The following is a 26,522-nucleotide window of genomic DNA, read 5'->3' on the forward strand; positions in this document are numbered from 1 at the left end:
CGGGAGGCTGAGGCAGGAGAATTGCTTGAACCCAGGAGGCAGAGGCTGCAGTGAGCTGAGATTGCACCACTGCACTCCAGCCTGGACAACAGAGCAAGCCTCAGTCTTAAAATAAAATAAAATAAAGGCCAGGTGCAGTTGCTTATGCCTGTAATCCCAGCACTTTAGAAGGCCAAGGCAGGAGGCTCTCGAGGCCAGTGGTTCTCGACCAGCCTGGGCAACATAGTGAGACCCCCATCTCTATTTTTTTTTTTTTTTTTTTGAGACAGAGGCTCGCTCTGTCGCTCAGGCTGGAGTGCAGTGGAGCGACATTGGCTCACTGCTAGCTCTGCCTCCCGGGTTCACACTATTCTCCTGCCTCAGCCTCCTGAGCAGCTGGGACTACAGGCACCCCACAACGTCTGGCTAATTTTTTTGTATTTTTTTAGTAAAGACAGGGTTTCAGTGTGTTAGCAAGATGGTCTCGATCTCCTGACCTCGTGATCTGCCTGCCTCCGCCTCCCAAAGTGCTGGGATTACAGGAGTGAGCCACTGTGGCCGGCCCCCCATCATCTCTATTTTTTTTAATTTTTTTTTTAAAGAAGAAATGCGACCGCTGAGACTGCATCTATCCCGCGAGCACAAAGCCTTGCCCTGGCCACTCTGCCGCCTATACACGCCCGCTGTCAGCTCACCATGGATGATGATATTGAGGTGCTTGTAGTTAACAATGGCTCCGGTATGTGCAAGGTCAACTTCGTGGGCAACAATGCCCCCCGGGTCATCTTCCCCTCCATCGTGGGGCATCTGAAGCACCAGGGCGTTATGGTGGGTATGGGTCAGGACTCCTACGTGGGTGAAGATGCCCAGAGCAAGAGAGGCAACCTGACCCTGAAATACCCCATCGAGCACAGCATTGTCACCAACTGGGATGACATTGAGAAGATCTGGCACCACACCTTTTTTTTTTTGAGACGGAGTCTCGCTCTGTCACTCAGGCTGGAGGGCAGTGGCGCAATCTCGGCTCACTGCATGCTCCACCTCCCGGGCTTATGCCATTCTCCTGCCTCAGCCTCCTGAGTAGCTGGGACTACAGGCGCCCGCCACCACACCCGGCTAATTTTTTGTATTTTTAGTAGAGATGGGGATTCACCGTCTTAGCCAGGATGGTCTCGATCTCCTCACCTAGTGATCCACCCACCTCGGCCTCCCAAAGTGCTGGGATTACAGGCATGAGCCACTGTGCTCAGCCTGGCACGACATCTTCTACAATGAGCTGCATGTTTCTCCCAAGGAGCACCCGGTGCTGCTGACCGAGGCCCCCCTGAACCCCAAGGCCAACCATGAGAAGATGACCCAGATCATGTCTGAGACCTTCAACACCCCATCCATGTACATAGCCATCCAGGCTCTGCTGTCCCTGCACGTGGCCTCCAGCTTCTCCCTGAAGAAGAGATTCCAGCTGCCTGACAGCCAGGTCATCACCGTCAGCAACGAGCGGTCCCCGCTGTCCCATGGCACTTTTCCAGCCTTCCTTCCTGGACATGGAATCCTGTGGCATCCATGAAACTACCCTCAACTCCATCATGAAATGTGACATTGACATCTGCAAAGACCTGGATGCCAACCCAGTGCTGTCCAGTAACACCACCATGTACCCTGGTATTGCTGACAGGATGGAGGAGGAGATCACCACCATGGCTCCCAGCATGAAGAAGATCAACATCATTGCTCCTCCTGAGCACAAATATTCTGTATGGATCAGTGGCTCCATCTTGGCCTCGCTGTCCCCCTTCCAGCAGATGAGGATCAGCAAGCAGGAATACGAGGAGTCCGGCCTCAGTATTGTCCACCCTACCACAAATACTTCTAGGCAGACGGTGACTTACATTATAACCTTTCTTGACAAAAACCTAACTTATGCAGAAAATAAGATTGGTTTTTTTTTTTTTTTTTGGCTTAAGATTTAAAACCTGGAATGGTGCAAGTGACAGCAGTTAGTTGGAGCGAGGAATCCCAAACGTTCTACAATGTGGCTGAGGACTTTGATTATACATTGTTCTTTTTTTAAATAGTCATTCCAAATATCGGGAGGTGCATTCTCTTTTTTGTTTTTTTGAGACAGAGTCTCACTCAGTCGCCCAGACTGGAGTGCAGTGGTGCAAATCGGCACAGCGCAACCTCCGCCTCCCAGGTTCAAGCGATTCTTCTGCCTCAGCCTCCCAAGTAGCTGGGATTACAGGTGCACCATCACACCCAGCTAATTTTTGTATTTTTAGTAGAGATGGGGTTTAACCATATTGGCAAGGATGGTCTCGAACTCCTGACCTCATGATCCACCCACCTCAGCCTCCCATGCTGGCATTACAGGCGTGAGCCACCTCGCCTGGCTGGGAGGTGCATTCTTACAGGAAGTCCCTTGCCCTCCCAAAAGCCACCCCATTTCTAAGGAGAATGCCCAGTCCTCTCCCAAGTTCACATGGGGTGGTGATAGCGTTGCTTTTGTGTAAATTATATAAAAATTTTTAAATCTTTGCCTTTGTATTTTTAATTTTGAATGATCAGCCATCATGTCCCCCCATTTTTGTCCCCCAACTTGAGATGTATAAAGGCTGTTGGTGTCCCTAGGGGTGGGTGGAGGAATGGAGGCAGCCAGGGCTTACCTGTACACTGACTTGACAGCAGTTGAATGAAAGTGCACACCTTAAAAAAAAAAAAAGTAAAGAAAAGAAATTCCATGTAGACCCATGGTATGACCAATTATCAATGACACTAGAGAGGACTATCTAAAAGCATCTATTAATAATCCCTCATGACAGCCAGGTGAGGTGGCAGAGGTTGCAGTGAGCAGAGATTGCACCCCTGGACTCCAGCCTGAGTGACAGAGGGAGACTCCATCTCAAAGCAAAACCAAAAAATCCCCAAGTTTTGCAGAATCTGATTTTATGGGAAAAAAAAGAAAAAACAAAAACAAAAAAACTTATCTTGGCAGTTAAACACACGCTCACTGTTAAATGAATATATAATGCAAATGAGAAAGTGTTTACAACTGCAGTCATGAAGAAAGTGCTAATTTATAAAATGTGCATAACAGAACAAGTAATATATTCAGAAACTCTTTCAAAAACAAATTTAATCATATAAAACCACCACAGAAAACTAAGGGGCCACACGTCTTATCTGAGAATAGGACAAACAGAAAGACAATTTCATCTTCATGTCATTTATTTGAATGTATCCCCAAAATGAATTATCTTATTTGCAACAAGAGTGATACAGAAAGGCTTCCAGAGCTGGGCAGGGTGGGTCATGCCTGTAATCCCAGCACTTTGGGAGGCTGAGGTGGGTGGATCACCTGAGGTTGGGAGTTCGAGACCAGCCTGACCAACATGGAGAAACCCCGCCTCTACTAAAAATACAAAAAAATTAGCCGGGCGTGGTGGCGCATGCCTGTAATCCTACTCAGGAGGCTGAGGCAGGAGAATCGCTTGAACCTGGGAGGTGGAGGTTGTGGTGAGCCAAGATCCCACCATTGCACTCCAAGGCTGGATGCCTGGAGAAACCCAGTGGACACATTCAGCTTTCAGCTTATTCCAATCATGACTGAAGAGGCCCAGCCAGGCAATAAGGGTCCCCTTGAGCCAGCAGCTTAGCTTCAGGTGGAGAAATGCATGATAAAATTATGATAAAGTTTTTCCAAAAGATGTAGCTGCCAATAGGTAAAGCCACAAGGCTGCTAATGTCAGGCTGCTGCACTCATTCTGTTTCCATTTCTATGTGACCAGCGAAGCTTACTGGGACATTCCCTTGCTGGTCACTGAATTCTTTGGAGATGTCAAGCATTCAGTTTCAGAAAGAGATTAGTACTACGTCCCTATCTGATCTTTTTTTTTTTTTTTAAGAGGCAGAGTCTTGCTATGTTGCCCCAGGCTGGTTGTGAACTCCTGGGTTCAGGTGGTCCTCCTGTCTTGGCCTCCCAAAGTGCGGAGATTACAGGCATGAGCCACTGGGCCCAGCCCCTACCTCACCTTCTTCTTCTTTTTTTTTTTTTGAGATGGAGCTTCACTCGTCGCCCAGGCTGGAGTGCAGTGGCACAATCTTGGCTCACTGCAACCTCCACCTCCTGGGTTTAAACAACTTTCCTGCCTCAGCGTCCTGAGTAGCTGGGATTACAGGTCCCCACCATCATGCCTGGCTAATTTTTCTATTTTTAGTAGAGATGGGGTTTTGCCATGTTGGCCAGGCTGGTCTTCAATTCCTGCCTTGGCCTCCCAAGTAGCTGGGATTACTGGCATGCACCACAACACCTGGCTAATTTTGTATTTTTAGTAGAGATGGGGTTTCACCATATTGACCAGGCTGGGCTTGAGCTCCTGACCTCCAGTGATCCACCTGCCTCGGCCTCCCAAAGCGCTGGGATTAGAGGTGTGAGCCACCATGCCAGGCCCCTTACCTGACCTTTTAAAGAAGGGACATGCTTGGTGGCTCCATCAGGCAGATATTATGGCATGTGAAATATCTAAGGGTTGTATCCCACTTTTCCCCTTCCCATGGCTTCACAGCAATTTACAATGCACAAAAGAAGCCTTATGAATGAACAAAGGTGATTCCACTTGATTTACAAGCAGGTTTCTCTCCACTGAGTTTCTACACCTTCTATAAGGTATGAAGTTTTTAAAAGCCCTGCCACGTTCCTTTTGTTTCTCTTATTTTTCAGTCAACATTTTCTTGAGACGGGGTCTCATTCTGTTACCCAGGCTGGAGTGCACTGGCACAATCTCGGCTCACTGCAACCTCCACCTCTTGGGCTCAAGTGATCTTCCCACCTCAGCCTCCTCAGTAGCTGGGACTACAGACGCACACTACCATGACCAGCTGATGTTTGTACTTTTGTAGAGATGAGGTTTCACCATGTTGCCCAGGCTGGTCTCGAACTCCTGGGCTCAAGTGATCTGCCCACTTCAGCCTCCCAGAGTGCTGGGATTACAGGTGTGAGCCACTGTGCCCGGCCCACATTCCTTATGATGGGGCTTCAATCCACTCTAAGCTCTTCCCATTTTGTGCAAGATCACGTTCTTTGATTTCATACTACAAGAAACCTCTTCTTTGTATTCTTTTTTCTCATGTGAGTTTTATAAGTTCTTTCACCAGATGAGTTCAGATGCTCTAAGGGATAATAAAATGGTTTTTCATATGCCTTAGATTCACTGAAATGGTCTCCTGCGTGATTTCTTACATTTAGCAGACCAAAGATTGAAAAGAGGCCAGGTGTGGTGGCTCATGCCTGTAATCCCAGCACTTTGGGGAGCCAAGGTGGGCAGATCACTTCAGACCATGAGTTCGAGACCACCCTGACCAACATGATGAAACCCCAGCTCTACTAAAAATACAAAAATTAGCTGAGCATGGTGGTACGTGCCTGTAATCCTAGCTACTCCAGAGGCTGAGAGAGGAGAAATGCTTGAACCCAGGAGGCAGAGGTTGCAGTGAGCCAAGATCATGCCATTGTACTCAAGCCTGGGCAACAGAGGGAGACTGTGTCTCAAACACACACACACACACACACACACACACACACACACTACACAGACAGAAAACATTTCATTCCTTACATTCATAAGGTTTCTTTCCATTTTAACTCTGAACATGAATATTAAAGACTATGGAATATCTAAAGGTTTTCTCACATTCTTTACTGTATTATTTTGATAGAGTTGACCAAAAAAAGGAACCCCACACATTGAATGGCTTAAACAATAGAAATTTATTTGCTCATAATTTTTGAGGCTGGAAGTCCAGGATCAAACTGTAGATAAGGATGATTTCCTCTATAATGAGCCTTAAAAGAAGGATCTCCTCCAGGAATCTCTCTTTGCCTTGAAGGTAACCATTTCCGGTCACTTCACATAAAATTCTGTTCCTGCTACCCTGGTATCTCTTTCACTTCTTATAAGGAAACCAGTCATATTGAATGAGGGCCCCATTCTAACTGCCTCATTTTAAAATCACCTCTTTAAAAAACCACATCTCCAAATACCACCATTATCTTGAGGTCCCAGGGATGAAAGCTTTAATGTTAATGGGTGGATGGGACATGTGACATAATCTAAATCAGTGGTCCCCTAACTTTTTGGCACCAGTTTCGTGGAAGACATTTTTCCCACGGACTGGAGTTGGGGATTAAACTGTGCCAGTTCAGATCATCAGGCATTAGATTCTCATAAGGAGTGTGCAACCTAGATCCCTTGCATGTGCAGTTCACAATAAAGTTCATGCTCCTATGAGAATCTAATGCCACTGCTGATCTGACAGAAAGTTGAGCTCAGGCAGTAATGTTTGCTCATCCTACATTCACCTCCTGCTGTGCACCCTGGATCCTAGCAGGCCACAGACCAGTACCAGTCCATGGCCCAGGGGTTTGGGGATCCCTGATCTAGGCCATTCCACTTATTATAGTCATCAAGTTATTCTCCAGCATACGTTGCATATGAATATTAAAGCTTGTGGAACATAAAAGGGTTTTCCCACAATCCTTGAATTCATAGTTTCTCTCCAGTTTGTGTTCTAAAATGTTTATCAAGGACTAAGTGGCAGGCAAGGGCTTTCCCACATTCCTTACATCAATATGGCTTCTCTCCACTGGGAATCCTGACATACACTTTAAGGCTTGAGGAATAAGTGAAGATTTTCCCACATTCCGTATAAACATAGGTTTTCTCCTAGTGGGAGTTTTGTGGTATCAGTCCTATGGATTAAATGAAGCCTTTCCCATATTTTCCATTTACATAGGGTTTCCTGGCACTGTGAATTCTTACAAGTTCATTATGACCTGAGATAATAAAGAAGTGGTTCCAGATTCCCAACTCTCACAGCATTTTTCTACAATGTGACTGTTCACATCTTTCATGTAAATGGGAACAACAGAGAGCTTTACCACAATTCTAACATTGATAAGATTTCTCTCCAGTGTGAGTTCTTTAATGACATGGAAAGGGACTGTAAGAATTGAAGAACTGGCTGGGTGTGATGGCTCATGCCTGTAATCTCAGCACTTTGGGAGGTCAAACCAGGCAGATCACTGGAAGTCAGGAGTTCGAGACCAGCCTGATCAACATGGAGAATCCCTGCCTTCACTAAAAATACAAAATTAGCTGGGCATGGTGGTACATGCCTGTAATCCCAGCTACTTGGGAGGCTGAGGCAGAAGAATCACTTGAACCTGGGTGATAGAGGTTGTAGTGAGCCAAGATCGAGCCATTGCACTCCAGCCTGGGCAACAAGAGCAAAACTCTGCCTCAAAAAAAAAAAAAAAAAAAAAAAATTCAAGAATTTATCATACTACTTATATTCACAGGGTTTCTTTACCATGTGAGTTCATATACTTGAAATGAATTTAAATAACTAGGTTTTTCAACATTGCTTTACATTTTCAGGGTTTTTCTTCAGTGAGTTTGTATGTGGATATTAAAAAGGAAGGATTATATAAATCCTTTTCAACATTTCTTATGCTGAAAGGGCATCTCTCCAGAGTAAATTTTCACACATTCAATAAGGTTTGAGTAACTAGTGATGGCTTCTCTATATTCCTTACATTCATAGGGCACTGTCCACCATGAGTTCATGTTTAAGAAAGGCTGAGCATTGATGATGGGTTGTTTTTGTTGTTGTTGTTGTTGTTGTTGTGAGACAGAGTCTCACTCTGTCACCCAGGCTGGAGTGCAGTGGCATGATCTCGGCTCACTGCAAGCTCCACCTCCTGGGTTCACACCATTCTCCTGCCTCAGCCTCCCAAGTAGCTGGGACTACAGGTGCCCGCCACCACACCCAGCTAATTTTTTTGTATTTTTAGTAGAGACAGGGTTTCACCATGTTGGCCAGGATGGTCTTGATCTCCTGACCTCGTGATCCACCCACCTCTGCCTCCCAAAGTGCTGGGATTACAGGGTTGAGCCACTGCGCCTAGCCTTTTATTTATTTATTTTTTTGAGACAGTGTCTCACTGTTTCCCAGGCTGGAGTGCAGTATCACAATCTCGGCTCACTGTGACCTCCACCTCCTGGATTCAAGCAATTCAGGCTGGTCATGAACTCCCAACCTCAGGTGATCCACCTGCCTTGGCCTCCCAAAGTGCTGGGATTACAGGCATAAGCCACCATACCTGGAGTTTTAGTCAGAGCTTCAGTGACCTGGAGGAAGGGAAATATCCAACTCCAGCCAACTCTATACATCCTGACCCAACTAAAGGGTGGGAAAAACTGAAGTTCACAGTGCAGAAGCACAGACTCTCTGCAAGACTGACATCTAATCCCTGGACAATAGAATGCTGCCCCTCTCCCCACAGCTTATCATGATTACTAGAGGCCTGCTTACAGCATTTCCTCTTATCCAGTATGCCATGTCCAGCTAAGGAAAAATTACAAGCATACTAAAAGGCAAAAGTTAGTTTAAAGAGAAAGAGTAAGAGCCAGAACCAGATATAGCAGGATTGCTGAAATTATCAGACTGGGAATTTAAAACAATTATGATTGATACGCCATGGGTTCTACTGGATAAAGCAGACAGCATCCAAGAACAGACAGGCAGTGTAAACACAGAGATGGAAATTCTAAGAACCACAAAGAAATGCTAGAGATTGAAGACAGTGTAACAGAAATGAAGAATGTCTTTGGTAGGCTTATTATTGGCCAAGAAACAGCCAACTAAAGAGCTTGAGAATATATCAGCAGAAACATCCACACCTGAAAAGCAAAGAGAAGAATAAAAAAACAAGATATAAGAACTGTGGGATAACTACAAAAGATGTATCCTACATATAAAGGAAATACCAGATGGAAAGAAAAAAAAAGGGAAAGAAATATTTGAAACAATGACAGAATTTCTCAAAATTAACTCAGACACCAAAACGCAAATCCAGGAGGCTAAGCAAACACCAAGAAGGACGAGCACCAAAAACCTATACTTAGGCATATCATTTAAAAATAACAGAATATCAAAGATAACAAAAAATTTTCATAGAAGCCAGAGGGGGGGAAATGCTTTAAGTATTGAGGATCAAGTATAAGAATTACATCCAACTTTGAGCATAGAAGGAAGAAGTGAAGGTAAAATAAAAATGTTTATTTTTCTAATTCTTAATTGATCTGATAACTTCTGAAAAATAGCTACAATGTATTAGATTACATATGCTAATTTGTGTGTGTGTATAGGCATAAAAGTGAAATATAGTAATGATGGAAGGTCTGAGAGGGAGGATTTAGGATTATTTTGATAGTATAAGGTACTAACACTACTCAAGAAACAGTACAGTATTATCAGAATTCGTGTACTTATTATGGCATGTGAAATATTTAAAGGTTATACCATATTCCTTACCTTCCCAGGGTTCTGAGGTAATTTTACATGTGTAAAAAAAATTCTGTGGAATTAATGTAAGGCTTCCTACATGCATTACAGGTAAAAGGCTTCTCTCCAGTTCGACTTCTTACACCTTCTAGAAGGTAGAAAACATTAATGTAAGCTTTTCCACAATCCTAATGGGATTTCAGTCCACTCCAAGTTCCAGTATGGTGTATGGGGTCACATTCCTTGCGTTCACAGTAAAAGAAACTTTCTTTCCTTTTTTCTCCTCTATTTTCACATGGTCTACGACCAGACAACTTGCATGTGAATATTAAAATATAGTGAACATTCACAGGCTTTTTCATGCTCCTTACATTCATACAATTTCTCTCCTACGTAATTTCTCCTGTATGTAGAAAGGACTGAAGACTCAATGAAGGCTCTCCCACGTCTTACATTCATATAGTTTCTCTCCAGTGTGGCTTTGCATGTGAATATTAAGGCTTTTGGACAATCTATAAACGTTTTTGCTTATTGCTTACTGTATTCACTTGCTAGAGCCACCACAACAAAATACCACAGACTGGGTGGCTCAAACAAGAGAAGTTTATTTGTTCAAAGTTCTGGAAGCCCAAGATGAAGGTGCCAGCAGGGTTGGTGGCTTTGATAGAAGGATCTGTCCCAGTGCTCTGTCTTTGGCTTGCAGATGGCCATCATCTGATGACTTCACATCAGCTTCTATTTGTTGTCTCAGTTGTGTCTTTCTCTTCTTATAGGGACACCAATCATATCGGATTAGGGATGTACTCTAACAGACTCAATTTAATCAAATAATTTTCTTTTTTTTTTTTTTTGAGATGGAGTCTCACTCCATCGCCCAGGCTGGAGTGCAGTGGCATGATCTCTGCTCACTGCAACCTCTGCTTCCTGGGTTCAAGTGATTCACTTGCCTCAGCCTCCCAAGTAGCTGGGATTACAGGTGCCCACCACCACACCTGGCTAAATTTTTTGTATTTTTAGTAGAGACAAGGTTTCACCATGTTGGCCAGGGTGGTCTCAAACTCCCGACCTCAAGTGATCCACCCACCTCAGCCTCTCAAAATGCTGGGATTACAGGAATTAAGTTAATTTTCATGCAGCTTCTTCTCTCCAGACTGAGTTCATTCATGTCTTTGAAGTGAACTGGAACAAATGAGAGCTTTCCCACATTTATTACATGGACAGTTTCTCACTAGTGAATTTGTTCATGTCTTCGAAGTGAACGGGGATGACTGTAAGCTTTCCCGCATTGCTGACATTTATAGGGTTTCTCTTCTGTGTGAGTTTTTTCATGAATTCTAAAGGAACTGGAACACGTGAAGGCTTTCCCACACTCCTTACATTCATAGGGTTTCTCTCCAGTGTGAGTCCTTTCATGTATTTGAAATGAACTGGAATGACTGAAGGCCTTTCCACATTGTTTACACTCATAGGGTTTTTCTCCAGTGTGGATTCGCATGTGAATTTTAAGGTGGGTGGAATAGTTAAAAGCCTTCCCACATTCCTTACAGGTGTATGGTTTCTGGGCACTGTGCGTTCGCATGTGATTATTAAGACATGAGGGATACCCAAATACTTTCCCACATATCTTACACTCACAGGCCTTCTCTTCAGTGTGAGTTCTCAAATGTCCACTAAGATTTGAGGAAACTGCAAAGGCTTTCCCACATTCAACACATACAAAAGGCTTCTCTCCAGTGTGAGTTCTTATATGTTGAATAAGGCGTGAGGATGTAAGGAAGGATTTCCCACATTCCTTACATTCATAGGGCTTGTCTCCACTGTGAGATCGTACATGCATACTAAGGCCCGAGTACTGAGTGAAGGCTTTCCCACATTCCTTACATACATAGGGTTTCTCTCCAGTGTGAGTTCTTCCATGTATCTGAAATGAGTTGGAATAATTGAAGGCTTTCCCACATTCCTTACATTCATATGGTTTCTCCCCAGTGTGGGTTCGCATGTGAATACTGAGGTAGGCTGGGTATCTATAGCCTTTTCCACATTCCTTACATTTGTAGGGCTTTTTTGCATTGAGGGTTTCTATAAGCACAGAAAGGCTTGTAGAGTCAATAAAACCTGGCCCATAATTCCTCCATTCGTAGAGTTTTTCTCCATCGTGAGTTCTCATATGTGCCTGAAGGTATGACTCATTAATGAAGGATTTTCCACAGTGACTACATTCAAATGACTTTTCTTGTGTGCTAGTTCTCTGGTATACAATATTTGGTGTCAGGCTGAAGATTTTTTCACTCTGATTAAACTCAGAAAGTTTCTCACCAGTAGAGGTTTTCTCACGCAGGGTAAGGAAATCTTTTCCATACTGATTACAGTCATGAGTGTTCCCTGTACTTTGAGTTCTCACGTGCGTCTTAAGGCATGAGTGTTCACTGAAGACTTCTCCACATTGCTCACAGTCACAGAGTTCCCCTCCATTGTGTTTTCCTTCCTGTTGAAGGGAAGATGATGATTTAAGGATTTTTCTCAAACATATTAACAGAACATACCCATCTGAAGCTAGAAACATTATAATGGTGATTATAATTGATGCCATTTTTATTACATGCATTCAGGTCCTTCCCTGTAGATTTAAGTGGTATGACTTAACTCTTATTCTAGAATGTTGTGCCATCTACTTTAATCTTGGCTAGGCATGGTGTCTTATGCCTGTAATCCCAGCACTTTGGGAGTCCGATGGGGGGCAGATCACCTGAGGTCAGGAGTTCAAGACCAGCATGGCCAACATGGTGAAACCCTGTCTCTACTAAAAATACAAAAATTAGCTGGGCTTGGTGGCACATGCCTGTAATCCCAGCTACTTGGGAGGCTGAGACACAAGAATCGCTTGAACCTGGGAGGCGGAGGTTGCAGTGACCCAAGATCACACCACTGCACTCCAGCCTGGGCAACAAAGCGAGACTCCGTCTCAAAATAATAATAATAATAACAGATTTCTGTAGAATTCAATGTCTAGATGGGTGCAGTAGCTCACATTTGTAATCCCAGCATTTTGGGAGGCAAAGGTGGGTGGATCATTTGAACCCAGGAATTAGAGACCAGCCTGGGCAACATGGCGAAACTCCATCTCTACAAAAAATATCAAAAAATTAGCTGGGCATGGTGGTGTGTTCCTGTAGTCCCAACCACATAGGAGGCTGAGGTGGGAGGATCACTTGAGCCAAGGGGTCAAGGCTTCAGTGAGCCATGTTTGTGCCACTGCAATCCAGCCTGGGTGACACAGCAAGACCTTGTCTCGACCAAAAAAAAAAAAAAAAATTCATAGTCTAAGCCAGATGTGGTGGCTCATGCCTGTACTCCCAGCGCTTTTGTAAACTGAGGCAGAGGATCACTTGAGCACAGGAGTTTGAGACTAGCCTGGGAAACACAGCAAGACCCTGTCTCCACAAAATTTTAAAGAATTAGCTGGGTGTGGTGGTGCATGCCTGTAGTCCCAGCTACCAAGGGAGGCTGAGGTGGGAGGATCGCCTGAGCCCAGGAGGTCAAGACTATACTGAGCCATGATTGCACCACTGCACTCCAGCCTGGGTGACAGAGCAATATCTCATTTCAAAAAAAACACCAAAACAAAACTCAACGTCTAGTTACACTTGTGGGAATGTGTGAAAGCTCCAAAGAAACAAGTTTCACAATTGGAGCATCCCTAAATTCTTTGCTCCCTCTCATGTGTATGCAACTTCTCTCAAATATCTCTTATTTTTGCTGACTTCCCATAACAGAATTCTTGATTTTCTCTGAGGGTGGAAAATAAAAAATATCCTATGCAAATCTTACCAATTGTATCCCAATGGATGTCTGACCCCTCAAAAAGTCCTGCTGAAGTGTAGACCACTGGGTTTCAAGCCGCATTTCCCATCCTGAAATAAAACAGACAAACAAATAAAAGGACTCAAGCTAGGCACAGTGGCTCATGCCTGTAATCCCAGCACTTTGGGAGGCTAAGGCAGGTGGATCACTTGAGGTCAGGAGTTTGAGACCAGCCTGGCCAACATGGCAAAACCCCACCTCTACTAAAAATTCAAAAGCTAGCTGGGTGTGGTGGTGAGCACCTGTAATCCCAGCTACTCACGGGCTCAGGCTGGAGAATCTCTTGAATCCAGGAGGCAGAGGTTGTAAGGAGCTCAGATCACACCACTGCACTCCAGCCTTGGCAACAAACAGAGTGAACCACAACAAGAACAAATGAAAGGATTTGGAGAAAGAAATGGAAAGAGTTCAAAACAATATGGCTTATTTCTATTTGTTTCAAATTAAACACGGCAAGAAAAAGCAGAAGACATTTGGGGATTTGGGCTATATCAAAAATTTGGTTTTGATGTAAATGATCCAAAGGGGGAAAAATTGGCCAAGACAAGGACATGGGGTAAAACTTTTCGATCATTTATTACAAATTGATGCTATGAAAATTAAAACTGATAGTGAATAGAGAGAATCAGGGAATGAAAGTAGGAAATTTCTGAAAAAAGAGCGTATATCTAAACAATTAACTTGGCCGGGCACGGTGGCTCATGCCTTTAATCCCAGCACTTTGGGAGGCCGAGTCAGGCAGATCAGGAGGTCAGGATATTGAGATTATCCTGGCTAACACGGTGAAACCCCGTCTCTACTAAAGATACAAAAAAATTAGCCAGGCATGGTGGCAGGCACCTGTAGTCCCAGCTACTTGGGAGGCTGAGGCAGGAGAACGGCATAAACCCGGGAGGTGGAGCTTGCAGTGAGCTGAGATTGCACCATTGCACTCCAGCCTGGGCGACAGAGCAAGACTCCATCTCAAAAAACAAAACAAACAAACAAAAGCCATGATTAACTTAAAGAAATCTTCTAAGACCCCAGGTGGATGCCTGAATCATGGCTAGTTCTGAACCCTGTACATACTATGATTCTTCGATCTGGTAACTGAGATGACCGCTACGTGACTCACAGGTGGTGTACACAGTGTGGATATATTAGACAAAAGGATGATTCACACCCCAGGCAGGATGACATAACGGTTCATCATACTACTGAGAATGGTGAGAAATTTAAAACTTATGAATTGTTTTGTTTATTTCTGGAAATTTTTTTTTCTTTTTTTTTTTTTTTTTTTTTTTTGTGGGGTGGGGGTCAGTGGCCAGGGTCTCACTCTATCACCCAGGCTGGAGTACAGTGGTGCAATCACATCTCACCACAGCCTTGACCTCCTAGTCTCAATCCATCCTCACAGCTCAGTCTCCTGAGTTACTGGGACAGCAGGTGCGTCCCACCACCCTCGGCTAATTTTTGTATTTTTTGTAGAAACAAGGTTCTCGGTATGTTGCCCAGGCTGGTCTTGAACTCCTGGGCTCAATGATTCACCCGCCTAGGCCTCCCAATGTGTGGGGATTACAGGCGTGGGCCACCATGCCTGGCCGAGTTTCCCATTTAATATTTTTGGACCATGGTTGAATGCAGATAACTGAAACCGTGAAAAGTGAAATCACAGACAAGGGGGGACTGCTCTGTAAATAAAAGCGTGTGGGAAGTTAAATATTTCCTAACTTTCTCTAAACCTTGGGGTTTAGAGTGCAGGGAGAAAGTACATGTTAAAAAGTTTCCTAATTATGCTTTCAAACATACTGAACTTCTCATCAACCAGAGTTGTTCTTCATGAACACTGACCTTGGAGAACTCCTCCCTGAACTGTCCTTGACTCTTCTTGTTCCAACCAAGAGATTAGACTGGGTTTGATGATCTGACCTCCTGAGCACAGAGAAATACATTAATGGAAGAGGCTCATAAAAAATTACAAACCTTTCTGTGATTCAGAAACTACAGATCTAATGAAAGTGGTGAAGCTATTTCAAAAGGGCTAAAAATGCAAATAACAACTCTGACTGTGCCCCAAACAGTCTGGTAACTTCTGTCCCCTAAACCGAAATTCAGGCTTATGTACACATTTAAAAAGCACTAAGACTTTTATTCAAACACAAAATAATGGCCGAGTGTGGTGGCTCATGCCTGTAATCCCAGCACTTTGGGAGGCTGAGGCAGGTGGATCACTTGAGGTCAGGAGTTCGAGACCAGCCTGGCCAACATGGTGAAACCCCATCTCTTCTAAAAATACAAAAAAAAAAAAAAAATAGCCGGGTGTGGTGGTGCATGCCAGTAATCCCAGCTATTCGGGAGGCTGAGGCCCAAGAATCGCTTGAACCCAGGAGGCAGAGATTGCAGTGAGCTGAGATCATGCCAATGCACTCCAGCCTGCGTGACAGAGTGAAACTGTCTCAAAACAAGAACAACAACAAATAAGGAATAAGGAAGTATAACAGAGATCTTCATTCTTCTGGGGAAACAACTACCCCAGTGTTTTTTTAAAACATTATTGTGCATCAGAGTCATCCAGAGAACTTGTTCAAACACAGATTATTGGGCTTCAACTCCAGGTTTCTGGGTGGAGAAGGAAAATGTATATTTCTAACAGGCAGATGGTGTTGCTATTAATCTTGGACCACATTTTCAGAATGGTCACAGTAGATTAAAATCTATTTAGGACAGGGACTATGTCTCTGTTATTTCTCTTTGCATTCAGAGTTGAATTGCCAATGCTGCAAAACAGTAAGTACAAAACATATCAGTTCCATAGAAGGCTGCAAGGGATGAGGCCAGTCTTACCTACTGTGGCCAGGTTCTTGTAGTTCTCCAGCATCACGTCACTGTAGAGGCTTCTCTGAGTTGAGTCCAGTAAAGTCCACTCCTCCTGGGTGAAGTCCACAGCCACATCGTCAAAGGTCACTGAATCCTAAAGCATCACACACATGCTGGTTGGAGCCAAGTAACAAGCCCATCAGCGTTCGCTGGAGGATGAGGAAGGGGGACCCAATGCCTATGCAGGATTCCAAGGGCTGCAGTGACCAGCCCCAGGTTTTAAGGGTCCTAGAAACTCCTCGCACCCTAAACATACTCACTGTCATCTCCTCCACTCATAGTGCATTAATGGCACTTCTTGAATATGAATTTATCTCAGCACAACCAGACTAGGAGATCTCTTTTTTTTTTGAAATGGACTCTTAACTCTGTTGCCCAGGCTGGAGTGCACTGGTGCAATCTTGGCTCACTGCAACCTCCACCTCCCAGGTTCAAGCAACTCTCCTGCTTCAGCCTCCCGAGTAGCTGAAATTACAGGCACACGCCACCATGCCCGGTTAATTTTTTGTATTTTTAGTAGAGATAGGGTTTCAGCATACTGGCTAGGCTGGTCTCGAACTCCTGACCTCATGATCCGCCCCCTTCAGCCTCCCAAAGTGCTGGGATTACAGGCATGAGCCACTGTGCCCACCCAAGATCTCATCTTATTTCCATCTATTTGAGCGCATTGCTCAGCACATTCCAGACATCTGATCAATGCTGATAAACAACTTAAAGGACACTTTTTTTTTTAGTTTTTTTGAGACGGAGTCTTGCTCTGTTGCCCAGGCTAGAGTGCAGTGGTGCAATCACAGCTCACTGCAGCCTCAACCTCCAGGGCTGAAGTGATCCTCCCACTTCAGCCTCCAAAGTAGCTGGGAGTCCAGTCATGTACCACTTTGCCCAGCTAATTTTTAAATTTTTTGTAGAGACGGGGTCTCACTATGTTGCTCAGGCTGATCTTGAACTCCTGTACTCAAGCAATCTGCCTGCCTCAGCCTCCTAAAGTGCTGGGATTATGGGTGTAAGCCACCATGCCCGGCCTGGGATGATTTCCAAGTTAACACCTCCCTATATGGGTGGCCCCAACCCTTGGGGAAATTCAAATGGGGATTCAGTCCTTGAGTGACACTTTATTTGCTTTAAGAAGCCTGGAGACCGGAGCTTGCAGTGAGCCGAGAGCATAGCACTGCACTCCAGCCTGGCAACACAGCGAGACTCCCTCTCAAGAAAAAAAAAAAAAAGAAGTCTGGAGACAACTCTGCCTAGAGGGAAATGTGTCTACCTGGTGGATGCAAGTATGTCACTATGTATAAGAATACAGCTGCTTTTTACCTGATAACAATCTGTTAGGCAGTCAGCCACTATTCTTCCTGCTGGTGTCTTTTCTTCATGAAGGCAAACTGGGTCCCCAGAAAGATAATGTCCTGTAAGAAAATGAAGGCAAGAGAACCCCGAGCTGACCATAATCCCCACATCCACCTACCTAGAGGTCATTACCTCCTAGTATGAAATTCCCACATATTCCTGCAAAATCAGGAAAACACACATAAGGCCAGTTGCAGTGGCTCACATCTGTAATCCTAGTGCTCTGGGAGGTTGAGGTGGGAGGATTACTTTAGGCGAGAAGTTTGAGATCAGCCTGGGCAACACGGTGAGACCCCGTCTCTACAAAAAAATTTTAAAATGAGCCTGGTGTGGTAACACACACCTGTAGTCCCATCTCCTTGGAGAAGCTGAGGCAAGAAGATTGCTTAAGCCTAGGAGTTCGAGACTACCCTGGACAACATAGTGAACATAAACTCCCCATCTCTACAAAAAAAATTTTTTTTAATCAGCCAGGCATGGTGGCATGTGCCTGCAGTCCCAGGTACTTGGGAGGCAGAGGTGGGAGGATTGCTTGAGCCCAAAAGTTTGAGGCTGCAGTGAGCTATGAATGCACCACTGCACTCCAGCCTGGACAAAAGAGCGAGACTTTGTATCAGAAAAAAAAAAAAAAAAGAAAAGAAACAAAACGCAAACATACAACCTACTACCATACAATGCCAGAGCAGTCCTAAACGTGATGATGAGCTGTGCTGCCCATCAGGAAAAGTACAATAGTCTCATTTCACACGTAAGGAAACATATACCCAGAGCATGGGACTCTATCATGCTGATTAGAATTCATGAAGGAGATTATGCAGTACCTCTTTCCGAAATTCACAGGCAGGGGCTGACTCACAAAACAGCATGTTCTGGCACCCCTCAGCACCTCCCAAATGAATCAGCAACATGACCAGCTGCCCAAACCACTAGACCCTATATTGTGTAAAGGGAACCTAGAGCAGGATATCCGAAAAAGAGCAACAGGGCTTACCATGGGACAAATCAACAGCTGCCATCCCGCGAGGTGAGAACGTGTCAGAACCCTCCTTTCATTGATGTCACCATCACTTCAGGACACCTCATTAATCTAAATGGACAGTGGCAATCTCCATTCCTCTTTAAACAGGGTTATTGGGATTCCTGTTGGTATTAATCAATAATCAACAAGCAGTACTTAATCATCAGCCGTCAAACATATACACCGGCTGGGGCAGTAGCTCATGCCTGTAATCCCAGCATTTTGGGAGGCCAGGGTGGGAGGACTGCTTCAGCCCAGAAGTTTGAGACCAGCCTGGGCAACATAGCAAGACCCTATCTCTAAAGAAACAAAAATAAAAATAAGTAAACAAACAAAACAAAAAATGAAGTGGTAAACCAGAACCTGAATGCAAGTACAAGTTTTGCACACACACATAGAAAAAATAATCTCACAATACACTTTTAAGTATTGGGTAGCACCTCAACTGGGCCTTGATTGGAAACACTCAAATCAAATCTGCATCCCCAGCTCACACTGTCAGAGAGGCAAGGCCAAACCACTCTGTGCCTAACACTGGTCTGTTTTATGGGTCTTCGAAGAGAACTACCTTTTCATAGTATTTATCTGGTTAATTTTTTTCCACCAAAGTTTGGTTTTATTTGGCTGGGCAGGGTGGCTCACGCCTGTAATCCCAGCACTTTGGGAGCCTGAGGCCAGCAGATCATGAGGTCAGGAGTTCAAGACCGGCCTAACCAACACGGTGAAACTCCATCTCTACTAAAAATACAAAAATTAGCCAGGCGTGGTGTGCGGCTGTAATCCCAGCTACTCAAGAGGCTGAGGCAGGAGAATCGCTTGATCCTGGGAAATGGAAGTTGCAGGGAGCTGAGATCACACCACTGCACTCCAGCCTAGGTGACAGAGCAAGACTCTGTCTCAAAAAAAAAAAAAAAAAAAAAAAGAATTAATGACAATCATTAATTAATCAAACATGAAACAGTGGCTCAATCACCTACAGAATGGGAGTCAAATGATGATAAACAGTGAAAGTTCCGCAGTTCATTATCCATGAACCAAATTCACAAAAACTCTATAGGCCTCCTTCTACCAATAAGACTAAAACCCTAAAGTCACAAAAACCACAGTTCTGGACTCCTGGTATAGATCACACCTACTCCCAGGGGTCTCAAACTGGGGGTCCTAGGGCTGACTAGGCCCACAAATATTCAGTTTGGTGGCATCTGTATAGAATATTTAACTTTTTTTTTTTTTTTTTTTTTTTTGGAGAGATGGGAGTCTTGCTATGTTGCCCAGGCTGGTCTTAAACTCCTGGGCTCAAGAGATCTTCCTGCCTCAGCCTCTCAAAGTGCTGGGATCACAGGTGTGAGCCACTGTACCCAGCCTGCTTTTTTTTTTTTCATTGATATACAATCAATGTAGCTTAAAATGCACACATCCTTCGTTTCTCTTTTTTTTTTTTTCTTTTTTTTTTTTTTTGAGACGGAGGCTCACTCTGTCTCCCAGGCTGGAGTTCAGTGGCACGATCTCAGCTCACTGCAACCTCCGCCTCCTGGGTTCAAGTGATTCTCCTGCCTTAGTCTCCCAAGTAGCTGGGATTACAAGACCCCACCACCACGCTCGGCTAATTTTTCTTCTACTTTTAGTAGAGACGGGGTTTCACCATCTTAGCCAGGCTGGTTTCAAACTCCTTAATCCAACCATCCTGTTCATTGTAAATTTGATTATTGTGATACTAGAATAATAAAGCCTTCATCCTTTCCCTCTGGAGGTCTGATTAAGAAGCTCTCTTGGGATGTACAGGCCTAGGAACTCCATTCGAAGAGAATGAGTTATTATTCTTAGTATTCTTTAGCAGAAAGACTTGCGGTCTACAAACGTTTATATTCACATACACAAATACGCACACCCTATAAACCTAAAAAGCATCTTTATCTTTCGCCATGAAAGTAATGGTCAAAAATAAAACACAACACAATAAGACGAAACCAAACTTACAGATGAAACATTCGTTTGCATAAGAGAAGACAGAAAAGGCCCCCTAGAACCAACTTTCACCCAGTGCTCACCGGAACACTCAGAAATCGCCAGGTCCCTGAACCGGGAAGATCCTGGGGACGGAGCCAACGCGGATGCAAAAGGCAGCAATTATTTTCCTGCTGGAAAAAAATTCACAAACGCTGCTTTGGAGGCCTTTGGAGAGGGGCGCACAGATGAAAACACCCTGCGGACACCGTAACTATAAACCCGACTCCTCCCGAGGAGCGACGGTCCGAGCGGACGCTAGCGGGCCCAGCAGACACGAGCGGAGCGGGCCAGGCCTCTCTAACGTCCGGGCCAAACCCGTCCTTCACCCCAAAACCAGTTCATCTCCTCGGAACTCACCCAGGCCAGTGAGGCCTTAACTCTGAAAAGCAAAAAGACTCTCAGACGCTCACAGCCGGCGTCACAAAAGGAACGGCGCACCGCTGACGTCATTTACGCTCTCCGCCTCGGGCCAGGCGGGGTTTCGGGACTAGGGTTTCTGCCGTGTAAGACCTCCTCGAGGCAGAAAAATTCTACTTTCCATCTGCTTGGCTGCGGAGGACCTTGGGGTGGGCTCAGCGTGGGGGCTGCAGGCAGAAATGGGTCCAGAAGGCAAGGTCGAGGTTAGAGCCAAGCCTGTGGGCAGGGCTACGGGCAGGGGGCGGGGAGGAATGTGGGTCCAGGCCCAGAGGAAAGGGTTGAAGTTATAGCCAGGCCTGTGGGCGAGGCCGCAGCAGGGCGGCCATAGGGGAAGGAGCCAATGTGTTATGCATGTAGAAAATAGGTAACTACGTCTTTTGCTCTGTTACTATTTCAACATTTGATGTAAAAAATATTTTCTATGCAGCTAAAAGAATTGTTTTTAAAAATAATTTCTAGGTTTTCTGCCTTGCTTTAAAACGTCTTTTCTTTTTTTTTGAGACAAAATCTCACTCTGTCATCAAGGCTGGAGTTCAGTGGAGCCATCTCAGCTCACTGCAGCCTCCACCTCCCAGGTTCAAGGGATTCTCCTGCATCATCCTCCCAAGTAGCTGGAATTACAGGTGCATGCTGCCACACCCTGCTAATTTTTGTATTTTTAGTAGAGGCAGGGTTTTGCCTTGCTGGCCAGGCTGGTCTTGAACTACTTGTCAGGCCTCTGAGCCCAAGTTAAATCATCATAAACCCTGTCACCTGCACGTATACATCCAGATGGCCTGGAGCAACTGAAGAACCACAAAAGAAGTGAAACAGCCAGTTCCTGCCTTAACTGATGACGTTCCACCATTGTGATTTGTTGCTGCCCCACCCCAACTGATCTCTTGACCTTGTGACATTCTTCTTCTGGACGAGTCTCAGGAGTTCCCCACGGAGCACCTTGTGACCCCCGGCCCTGCCAGCAAAAGATAACCACCTTTAACTTTCCACTACCTACCCAAATCCTATAAAACTGCCCCACCCCATCTCCCTTTGCTGACCCCTTTCTCGGACTCAGCCCACTTGCACCCAAGTGAATAAACAGCCTTGTTGCTAACACAAAGCCTGTTGGTGGTCTTTTCACATGGATGTGTGTAACATTTGGTTCCGAAACCTGGGACAGGGAGACTCCCTTGGGAGATCGGCCCCGTCCTCACCCTCACTCCGTGAGGAGCTCCACCTACTACCTCGGGTCCTCAGACTAGCCCAAGGAACATCTCACCAATTTCAAATTGGGTAAGCAGTCTCTTCACTCTCTTCTCCAGCCTCTCTCACTACCCTTCCATCTCTCTGTCCTTCCAATTCCAGTTCTTTTTCCTCTCCAGTAGAGACAAAGGAGACACATTTTATCTGTGTACCCAAAACTCCAGCTCCAGTCACGGACTCAGGAAGACAGTCTTTCCTTGGTGGCTAATCACTGTAGGGATACCTGCCTGATTATTCACCTACATTCCATTGGTGTCTGATCACTGTGGGGATACCTGCCTTGATCATTCACCCACATTGCCTTGGTGGCAAGTCAATTGCAGGGCTGCCTGCTTTGGCTGCTTACCCACATTACAGCCCAGGGCTGCTCACCCCCACCCCACTCCACTGCCTTCTCCATGTCTCTACCTTTCTCTTTAAACTTACCTCCTTCACTATGGGCAATCTTCTGCCCTCCATTCCCTGTTCTTCTCCCTTAGCCTGTGTTCTCAAGAACTTAAAACCTATTCAACTCACACCTGACCTAAAACCTAAATACCTTATTTTCTTCTGCAACACCACTTGGCCCCAATACAAACTTGACAATGGTTCTAAATGGCCAGAAAATGGCACTTTTGATTTCTCCATCCTACAAGATCTAGATAATTTTTGTCATAAAATGGGCAAATGGTCTGAGATGCCTGACATCCAGGCATTCTTTACACATTGGTCCCTCCCTAGTCTTTGCTCCCAATGTGACTCATCCCAAATCTTTGTTTCTTTCCTGTCCTTTGAATCCTCCTTTTCTATGGACCCATCTGACCTCTCCCCTCCCCTTCAGGCTGCTCCTCGCCAAGCTGAGCCAGGTCCTAATGTATCCAGAATTGGTGGGTTCTTGGTCTCACTGACTTCAAGAATGAAGCCGTGGACCCTCGCGGTGAGTGTTACAGTTCTTAAAGGCGGCGTGTCTGGAGTTTGTTCCTTCTGATGTTCGGATGTGTTCAGAGTTTCTTCCTTCTGGTGGGCTTGTGGTCTCGCTGGCTCAGGAGTGAAGCTGCAGACCTTTGCGGTGAGTGTTACAACCCTTAAAGGCAGCATGGACCCAAAGAGTAAGCAGTAGCAAGATTTATTGCAAAGAGCAAAAGAACAAAGCTTCCACATCGTGGAAGGGGACCCAAGCGGGTTGCCACAGCTGGCTCAGTAGCCTGCTTTTATTCTCTTATCTGGCCCCACCCACATCCTGCTGATTGGTAGAGCCGAGTGGTCTGTTTTGACAGGGTGCTGATTGGTGTGTTTACAAACCTTGAGCTAGATACAGAGTGCCAATTGGTGTTTCCACAATCCCTGAGCTAGACATAAAGGTTCTCCACATCCCCACCAGACTCAGGAGCCCAGCTGTCTTCACCCAGTGGATCCCGCACTGGGGCTGCAGGTGGAGCTGCCTGCCAGTCCCGCGCCATGTGCCCACAATCCTCAGCCCTTGGGTGGTTGATGGGACTGGGCGCCATGGAGCAGGGGGAAGCTCTCATCAGGGAGGCTCGAGCTGCACAGGAGCCCATGGAGGGGGTGGGAGGCTCAGGCATGGTGGGCTGCAGGTCTTGAGCCCTGCCCTGTGGGAAGGCAGCTAAGGCCTGGCGAGAAATCAAGCGCAGCACCGGTGGGCTGGCACTGCTAGGGGACCCAGTACACCCTGTGCAGCTGCTGGCCTGGGTGCTAAGCCCCTCATTGCCTGGGGCCAGCAGGGCCGGCCGGCTGCTCCGAGTGCAGGGCCGCCAAGCCCACGCCCACCTGGAACTCCAGCTGGCCCGCAAGCACCATGCGCAGCCCCAGTTCCCGCTTGCGCCTCTCCCTCCACACCTCCCTGCAAGCTGAGGGAGCTGGCTCCAGCCTTGGCCAGCCCAGAAAGGGGCTCCCACAGTGCAGCAGTGGGCTGAAGGGCTCCTCAAGTGCCGCCAAAGTGGAAGCTCAGGCAGAGGAGGTGCCAAGAGTGAGCGAGGGCTGTGAGGACTGCCAGCACGCTGTCACCTCTCACTAATTCTTCCTCAGCCTCTGCTCCCTACCCTGTGATCTTTCTATCACCTCCCCTTCTCACACCCGGTCCAGCTTACAGTTTCATTCCATGACTAGCCCTCCCCCACCTGCCCAACAATATCCTCTTAGAGAAGTGGCTGGAGCTGAAGGCATAGTCGAGGTTAATGCTCCTTTTTCTTCATCCGACCTCTCCCAAGTCAGTTAGCATTTAGGCATTTTTTCATCAAGTATAAAAACCCAGCCCAGTTCATGGCCTGTTTGGCAACAACCCTTAGACAGTTTACCACCCTAGAACCAGAGAGGCCAGAAGGCCATCTTATTCTCAATATGCATTTTATTCTCAATATGCATTTTATTACCCAATCTGCTCCCAAGACTAGAAAAAGCTCCAAAAATTAGATTCCGACCCTCAAACCCCACAACAGGACTTAATTAACCTCACCTTGAAGGTGTACAATAATAGAGAAGAGGCAGCCAAGTGGCGTTGTATTTCTGAGTTGCAATTACTTGCCTCTGCTGTGAGATAAACCCCAGCCACATCTCCAGCACATAAGAACTTCAAAATGCCTAAACCACAGAGGCCAGGTGTTCCTCCAGGACCTCCTCCCTCAGGTTCTTGCTTTAAGTGCTGGAAATCTGGCCACTGGGCCAAGGAATGCCCGCAGCCCAGGATTCCCCCTAAGCCATGTCCCATCTGTGGGACCCCACTTGAAATTGGACTGTCCAACTCACCTGGCAGCCACTACCAGAGCCACTGGAACTCTGGCCCAAGGCTGTCTGACTGACTCCTTCCCAGATCTTCTCGGCTTAGCAGCTGAAGACTGACACTGCCCGATCACCTCGGGAGCCTCCTGGACCATCACAGACGCTTTGGGTAACTCTTACAGTGGAGGGCAAGTCTGTCCCCTTCTTAATCAATACAGAGGCTACCCACTCCACATTACCTTCTTTTCAAGGGCCTGTTTCCCTTGCCTCCATAACTGCTGTGGGTATTGATGGCCAGGCTTCTAAACCTCTTAAAAATCCCCAACTCTGGTGCCAACTTGAACAACTTTCTTTTATGCACTCTTTTTAGTTATCCCCACCTGCCCAGCTCCCTTATTAGGTCAAGACATTTTAACTAAATTTTCTGCTTCCCTCACTATTCCTGGGCTATAGCCACACCTCATTGCCACCCTTTTCCCCAGTTCAAAGCCTCCTTTGCCTCCTCCCCTTGTGTCTCACTACCTTAATCCACAAGTATGGGATACCTCTACTCCCTCCTTAGCAACTGATCGTGCACCCCTTATCATCCCTTGGGGGTAAAACCTAATCACCCTTACCCTGCTCAATGCCAATATCCCATCCCACAACAGGATTTGAGGGGACTAAAGCCTGTTATCACTTCCCTGTTACAGCATGACCTTTTAAAGCCTACAAACTCTCCTTACAACTCTCCTATCCTACTTGTCCAAAAACTGGACAACTCTTACAGGCTGGTCCAGGATCTTTGCCTTATCAACCAAATTGTCTTGCCTATCCACCCCATGGTGCCAAACCCATATACTCTCCTATCCTCAATACCTCCCTCCTCAACCCATTATTCTGTTCAGGATCTCAAAGATGCTTTCTTTACTATTCCTTTACACCCTTAATTCCAGCCTCTCTTCACTTTAACTTGGACTGACCCTGACACCTGTCAGTCTCAGCAACTTACCTGGGCTGTACTGCCGCAAGGCTTCAGGGACAGCCCCCGTTACTTCAGTCAAGCACTTTCTCATGATTTACTTTCTTTCCATCCATCTGCTTCTCACCTTATTCAATATTTTGATGACCTCCTACTTTATAGCCCCTCCTACAAATCTTCCCAACAGGACACCCTCCGGCTCCTCCAACATCTATTCTCAAAGGGATATCGCGTATCCCCCTCGAAATCCCAAATTTCTTCTTCATCCGTTACCTATCTCAGCATAATTCTTCATAAAAACACACGTGCTTTCCCTGCTGATCATGTCTGGCTAATCTCCCAAACCCCAATGTCTTCTACAAAACAACAACTCCTTTCCTTCCTAGGAATGCTTGGGTACTTTCACCTTTGGATACCTGGTTTTGCCATCCTGACTAAACCATTATATAAACTCACAAGGAAACCTAGCTGGCCCTATAGATCCTAAATCCTTTCCCCACTCCTCTTTCCATTCCTTAAAAACAGCCCTAGAAGCTGCTCCCACACTAGCTCTCCCTAACTCATCCCAACCCTTTTCATTACACACAGCCAATGTACAGGACTGTGTGGTTGGAATTCTTACACAAGAGCTGGGACCACGCCCTGTAGCCTTTCTGTCCAAACAACTTGACCTTACTGTTTTAGGCTTGCCCTCATGTCTCCATGTGGTGGCTGCCACCACTTTAATACTTTTAGAGGCCCTCAAAACCACAAGCTATGCTCCATTTACTCTCTACA

General features: G+C 45.8%; 1 protein-coding gene, 1 long non-coding RNA gene and 1 pseudogene across 3 annotated transcripts; 2 read left to right on the plus strand and 1 right to left on the minus strand.

Annotated features, from left to right (window-relative positions):
• The first annotated feature begins 1,069 nt into the window (after window positions 1-1,069).
• LOC129394762 (actin, alpha skeletal muscle-like) lies at window positions 1,070-3,418 on the plus strand (annotated as a pseudogene).
• A 2,306-nt stretch (window positions 3,419-5,724) lies between these two features.
• Window positions 5,725-20,994, minus strand: ZNF426 (zinc finger protein 426). Of its 2 annotated transcripts, XM_008961899.5 has the most exons (8): window positions 20,768-20,994; window positions 20,452-20,541; window positions 18,377-18,525; window positions 17,353-17,444; window positions 16,006-16,132; window positions 15,013-15,093; window positions 13,150-13,232; window positions 5,725-11,806 (listed from the first exon to the last, which is right to left on the minus strand). In XM_008961899.5, exons 3-8 carry the CDS (start codon window positions 18,399-18,401, stop codon window positions 10,550-10,552), a joined length of 1,665 nt encoding a protein of 554 aa, XP_008960147.1. In that variant the 5' UTR covers window positions 18,402-18,525; window positions 20,452-20,541; window positions 20,768-20,994; the 3' UTR covers window positions 5,725-10,549. The 2 variants fall into 2 exon arrangements, with proteins under 2 accessions (XP_008960147.1, XP_054959390.1); XM_055103415.2 differs by lacking the exon at window positions 17,353-17,444 and having other exon boundaries at window positions 20,768-20,901.
• LOC103784645 (uncharacterized) lies at window positions 20,858-21,926 on the plus strand. The gene is made up of 2 exons (XR_610321.4): window positions 20,858-21,191; window positions 21,329-21,926. It is a non-coding gene; the product is annotated as an uncharacterized LOC103784645 (long non-coding RNA).
• The last annotated feature ends 4,596 nt before the right edge of the window (window positions 21,927-26,522 follow it).

Source organism: Pan paniscus, chromosome 20, assembly GCF_029289425.2.
Source record: "Pan paniscus chromosome 20, NHGRI_mPanPan1-v2.0_pri, whole genome shotgun sequence".
Classification (NCBI taxonomy): Eukaryota; Metazoa; Chordata; class Mammalia; order Primates; family Hominidae; genus Pan; species Pan paniscus.